This window comes from Cygnus atratus, chromosome 2 (assembly GCF_013377495.2).
Source record: "Cygnus atratus isolate AKBS03 ecotype Queensland, Australia chromosome 2, CAtr_DNAZoo_HiC_assembly, whole genome shotgun sequence".
NCBI lineage: Eukaryota > Metazoa > Chordata > Aves > Anseriformes > Anatidae > Cygnus > Cygnus atratus.
Genome location: NC_066363.1, coordinates 37,007,926 through 37,013,299, shown reverse-complemented (window position 1 = coordinate 37,013,299; position 5,374 = coordinate 37,007,926). Strand labels below are relative to the sequence as shown.

Sequence of the window (5,374 nt, the reverse complement as noted above, 5' to 3'; positions counted from 1 at the left end):
GTTCCACTTGCTTCTTCTTGACAGAAGGGTTTCAGGTGCCCCCTTACTTAAGAGGTTCCAGGTAAGAAAAGCATCTCTGAGGAGAAACAGCAGTGGTCTTCAAGAGCTCCCCCACTCATTGCTCTCCGCTTTGTCAGCACATAGTCACGAACACAAAAGACAGTCCAAAACCAATCAGTGCTTTGTAGCTTTACTAAATGAAAGGAAAAAGCGCAAGTCCGCACATTAGGTGGAAACAAAGAAGCTTGTATGGAACTAGATTTATGATGATACAGTCCCTTTGCCCTTGGATTTAGGTGTCTGAAGAAGTAGCTGAGTAAAGGATTGTTAACTAAGGCAGCTAGGTTATCTCAGTTTATTGCACAGGAGCTTTCATTATATACTATTATACACTGCGAACCACAGGACACTCGCCCTCTGTCTGCTACATCATTTCATTGACTGTCAGTGACTAGTTTAATCCATATTTTCAGTCAGAATTCATCTATTTTTTTCCTTTTGGGTCACTTTTTATTATGAACTGACCTTAAATAATTAATTACAACCGAACAAAATCATAACCACATCATACTTGACAGCTAGGAAATGATTTTCAGTCCCTGCCATTATGTAATATCTTGTATCACATTCAAAAAAGGCTAAAACCATTTCAACAATATCAAGTATATTGCAAATTCATTTAAAAATAAATAAGGCAGTTGTAGCTACATCGTCTACTGTCAAGAAATGTGTAATTGCTCAGTATTTTTAGCTGAGTTTGCTCTGTAAGGCACAACACCAGTGCAAATCTGGCTGATAGTTTACTGTGTCCAAAACCCCAGGAGGTGCCGGAAGGGGCAGCTAGCTGCCCAAGTTAAAACGTGCGATCTTGCTATCAAAAGAAATCTTGGGAATCTTTAACCTTGCTTCAGGAGCCTTGATCACAGTAAACATTAAAGAACACTTCCAGTGGTGCCACAGCCTGTTTCCACGTTTGGAGCACAACCCGGCCCATGCTCTCCAGGGCTAGTCTTGTCTCCCAGGAGAGTATTTGCATCTTATCACCTGTTTTCTTCATCGTTGTTTCACTATGCCAGTTATCACCAATTATACAAAAATCATGCATTCCCTGGGTACACAATAGGAATTGTTAGACAATAACCAGCCTCCCTCTGTAACAGAACTACGGGAGATCAACCTCTGAAACACCTGCTTATCATTAAGAGAGGAAAAAACAGCAGAATCCTGCCTTTTGCATATTTAAATGGGACGTGTGGCATGGGAGAATCCAAGCACCTGTGGCTCCCAGCACCTCTCCCATGACTCCCACAGCACAAGAAGGGCTCCTTCGCCGGCGTGCCTGCTTCCAGCAGGACAGAAGCATGACTGCTACAGAGCTGTGGCACCGCTGAAAGGTTCTCGGCCCCGAAACGAAGTCCTTCCTTCGAAAGGCAGCGTGTGAGAGTCTCTCGGACGGAGACTGGGGAGAAGCTGGGCTGCAGGCGTGAGCAGGGAGGCGCTGGCTCACGGAGAGGGCCGGGGAAGGCACAGAGACGCCAGGATAGCACCTTTTGAGCCTGTCCACCACAGTACACGGAGCGGGGTGTTCATCGTTATCACCATTAAGTCAATCACATCGTCCCTTGATTCGAAGGCTTGCTCCTCGCGTCGGTCGTGCGGAGCCTCTCGCTGTCCAGGGGCCCCCCGCAGCCTCCGCTGGGTGCCGAGGAGCCCCCGCGGGGCCGCGTCTCAACCCCCGAGGGGGGCGAGGAGCGGGGCGAAGCGGCGGGGCGAGCCCCCCGCCGTGTCTACTGGCCCCCCGGGGAGGCGCGGCCGGGGTCGCCGCCGTTGAAGACCTGGGGGCTGTCGGCCAGCAGCGGGGTGCGCGCCTTGCGCGTCTCCTTGAAGCGCCCCGAGTGCGACACGCGGAGGCTCCGCCGGGCTCCGCCGCCAGCCCCAGCCCCCGGGGCCTCCCCGCTGCCGAAGGGGGGCGTCGCTCCCTCCCGAGGGCCGGGGGCAGCGGGGGGAGGCGGCGGGGAGGGGGCGGCCGCCGGTTCCTTGTGCTTCTTCTTGCCGCCGGTCAGCGACTTCCACCAGTGCCCCGCCGAGCTGCCGCCCTTAGGGGCGGGGGCGGCGGCGGTGGCCGCGGCGCTGTCCGCCATCTCGGCGCTGCCTCTGCTGAGGGAGGGCGAAGAGGGGCAAGCGTCAGGGCGCTGGGGGAGACGCCCAAGTTTTGCCTTTCCCCTACCCCCGGCCCGGTGGGGGGGCTCTCCCTGCCGCCCCCTCGCCCTCGCAGGGGTCCCGGGGGACGAGTGAGGGCGGTGACACTGACCTGCGGGAGCGCTGTCCTCGTCCCCGGGAAAGCGCGGCCGCCCCTCCCGCCGCACGCTCTTAGGGCTCCATGGCAGGCGGCGAGCGGCGGCCGGCCGGCTCTGCGGCGTAGCGACAGGCGGCGACAGCCGGCGACAGGCGGCGGCCGGCCCGGGGCTGGCCCCGGTGGGCGGGCGGGCAGGTGTGGGAGGAGCGGCGGCGCCGGCGGCCGCGCTCACCTGGACGGCTCCTGCGGCCCAGCCCGCGGGCGGGAGGGAGCCCTCGGGTTTTTAGGGAAAACAAAACGTCTTTTTCTGTTCCCGTTCAGTCGCAAAAAAGGAGTGAGATGTGCATGGACCGCGCTAAAAGTGGCGATTTCTTTGGAGAAACACGACACGTAAAATCCATGTGATTCCTGTCACCCACCAGCTACGCGCTCCGTTACTCGAGGCTGTCGGTGAGCTTGTGGAGGAGTTGGTGGGAGCGGTGGTATTTTGGCCTCGTCGTCTTTGCAGTTCAACTGCTGCTTGTTGCTTCCCTGAATAGCCCATAAAGGTAAGCCCTGGGTAGGGGAGCATGCACACACACACACACACTTGAAAGCACTCTAAATCGTCCTGCTCACTGATTTCAACAGCAAAAAAATCTCCACTCTGGAATAAACCAGTAATTTCCAGCAAGAAAAGAGCGCTTTTGCATCGCCTCCAAACAAGCAAGCGACTAACATTTTCCAAGATTCATAGCATCAAGGCATTGGGCTCTGAGACCATGGAGCCGTTTCCCCCAGTGAGTATAACTTGCCGTTGTGCTACACGTTTGTATCTATGGAGAAAGGGAATGCCAGCGTTTCTCCTCATCTTGTGTCCCCCGAAAGTGCCTGGGAGTTTCTTGAGAAATAAGCACAATTATTAACAGTTCAACATTATTGGTTAACATTTATAGCTTCCACTCTTCTTATAGGCTTATACAAAACATTTGCCAGTGTATTACTTGCTTATTTTAATTTGGTAACCGTAGACCTGACCTCTTAGCTGATGTAACACCAAACTTTCATCAAATCGGTGCATTTCTCAGTTCAGTCTAAGAATCTTGCAATGGAGATTTGTCCCTTTTGGCACTTTATTGAAAATAGGGTCTCCTGAAAGGAGACAGGCAGTTTGGAAAGCTTTATAAGAGACGGTGTGAGTGTTAGAGTGTATGCGGCTACACAGGAGAACAGCAAAACCTGCTCTGCATCTGAAAGTCACTGCTATGAATCAGTCACAACACAGTTACACAAGATTGTCACTGAGGTTAATGTTTATATAAAAACAGCTCTGGCAGTGAAAAATGTATGTTCTGCCCCTTTCTTATTGCAACAGTAAGCAGTTGTTGTGTTCCTTCAGTGTGCACATATTTACAGAATTGATATAAAAAGAAAGCAAAACAATCAATTACATAGTTCTTTCAATGTGTGGAAGTTAAATACTATATTTATTTTAAGACTGCTGCAGTTAAATTCTGCCCTTTGTTGGTTGAAAGAGAGGATAAAATTAAAGTGATTTCGTAGTCCCAACTGGGTAAAAGTGCAGGATTCTAGCAGACACCCCAATACACTGTAAAAGGAATCTCTCTCTTCTATATTGTAACATGCTCCTTTTATGCAGGATTGGACCATACTGACATCGGGTCACTTCATAACCCAGCAAGTTGTCCAAAATTCAGAACTAGGATTCTCAAGATTTAGGTTCCCAAAGACTAACTTTAATTTCATTTCTCAAACTAAGAGTAAAACAAAGCATAACATAACTATAACCCCAGTATTAAATGCAGATACAATTATATGAAGGGGGTCCAACGATGTTTGAACCTCCTGTAAAAAAGAACGTATGGTTTTGGCACCTACAGAGGGCAGAGCTCTTTGTAAGTCCATGTTCCCAGCAACATTCAAAAGCACACTTGATTCTGCAAGTTTAGACTCAACTCTGACCTGACATACCACTGAGCAATTGGCCCTTAGAAAGAAACTTTGCAACGCTGTTGGCACAAGTGGGCCTTTCAGCATTCTGCATTAAGATCAGTTCTTGAAATTCTTAAATCGCACACCCTAGATGTCATCTTAATTATAACCAAGGGTCCCATAGGTACAGGAAAAAAAAACACATGAAGAATTGGCTCCCATCCATGTCAGGCCGTCTGCTATGAAGAAACCAATGATAATTTCAGTTCGTTAAGCTTTAGATTTCCAAGTGCTAGCAGCATCTCAAACCTCAGCCTTTGCCATAACTATGGTGAAGGATCCAACCCTATTGTAGAGAGGAACATTTTCCCTCTTGACACCGCATTGCTGCTAAATGCTGTGGGACTGCAGTATCTGATAAGAACTGCAGCATTTCACACCCAGCCTATGTCTGTTCTGCCGAAAAAATACAGCCAGGGAGTGAGTTTGAACCTTGTATCGCATGAATCAGCCATATTGTCAGTGGTGACACCCTGGCGTGATTTTGGCCTAATGTTATTTAATACCCACTGTTCAGGCATGGTTTGGAGGCTGTAAGAGCAAGGGATTATTCCCCTAGGCAGAATGGACAGAATGACACCAGTTTGTGTCCCTCCACAGTCCTCCAGCTTTATAGTAATTTATTTTGTATTTGTTGTAAAATTTGTAAAATTTATTTATTGTAATAAAATTTATTAATATTTATTGTAACAGGTTTTGCGCTCAAATATTTCAATACACAACCACTCCTCGTGCTACGAGCATTACACCATCTCAGCCTCAGGGAGTAAAAATACCAGTCTGATGGGCTGCAACATGGCCTTTGCATTGTTATGGACACTAAATCAATGTTTTGATTCAGTGCTTCTAGAAAAATAAAAAATATTCTCAAAGGCCACAGGCGATAGATACCATGGGCCCCTGAGAAAACCTCAGTGAAGTCCTGTATAATGTGGACAGGGAATGTTGGTGCTGCTTGGCATGGGAGAGGTCCTTGGTCCCATTTTATTGAGTGACACAGATGTAGTCTAAACTGTCCTAATCTTACCTCCAACAGTAGCCTGGACAATATCTTTACTTACATGAGCCCTAATGGTACCTTTATGA

General features: G+C 49.0%; 1 protein-coding gene across 1 annotated transcript; it reads right to left on the bottom strand.

Moving 5' to 3' along the window:
• Positions 1-1,787: 1,787 nt before the first annotated feature.
• PRR15 (proline rich 15) lies at positions 1,788-2,141 on the bottom strand. Its single transcript, XM_035556384.1, has one exon. It carries the CDS (start codon positions 2,139-2,141, stop codon positions 1,788-1,790), a length of 354 nt encoding a protein of 117 aa, XP_035412277.1.
• Positions 2,142-5,374: the final 3,233 nt, after the last annotated feature.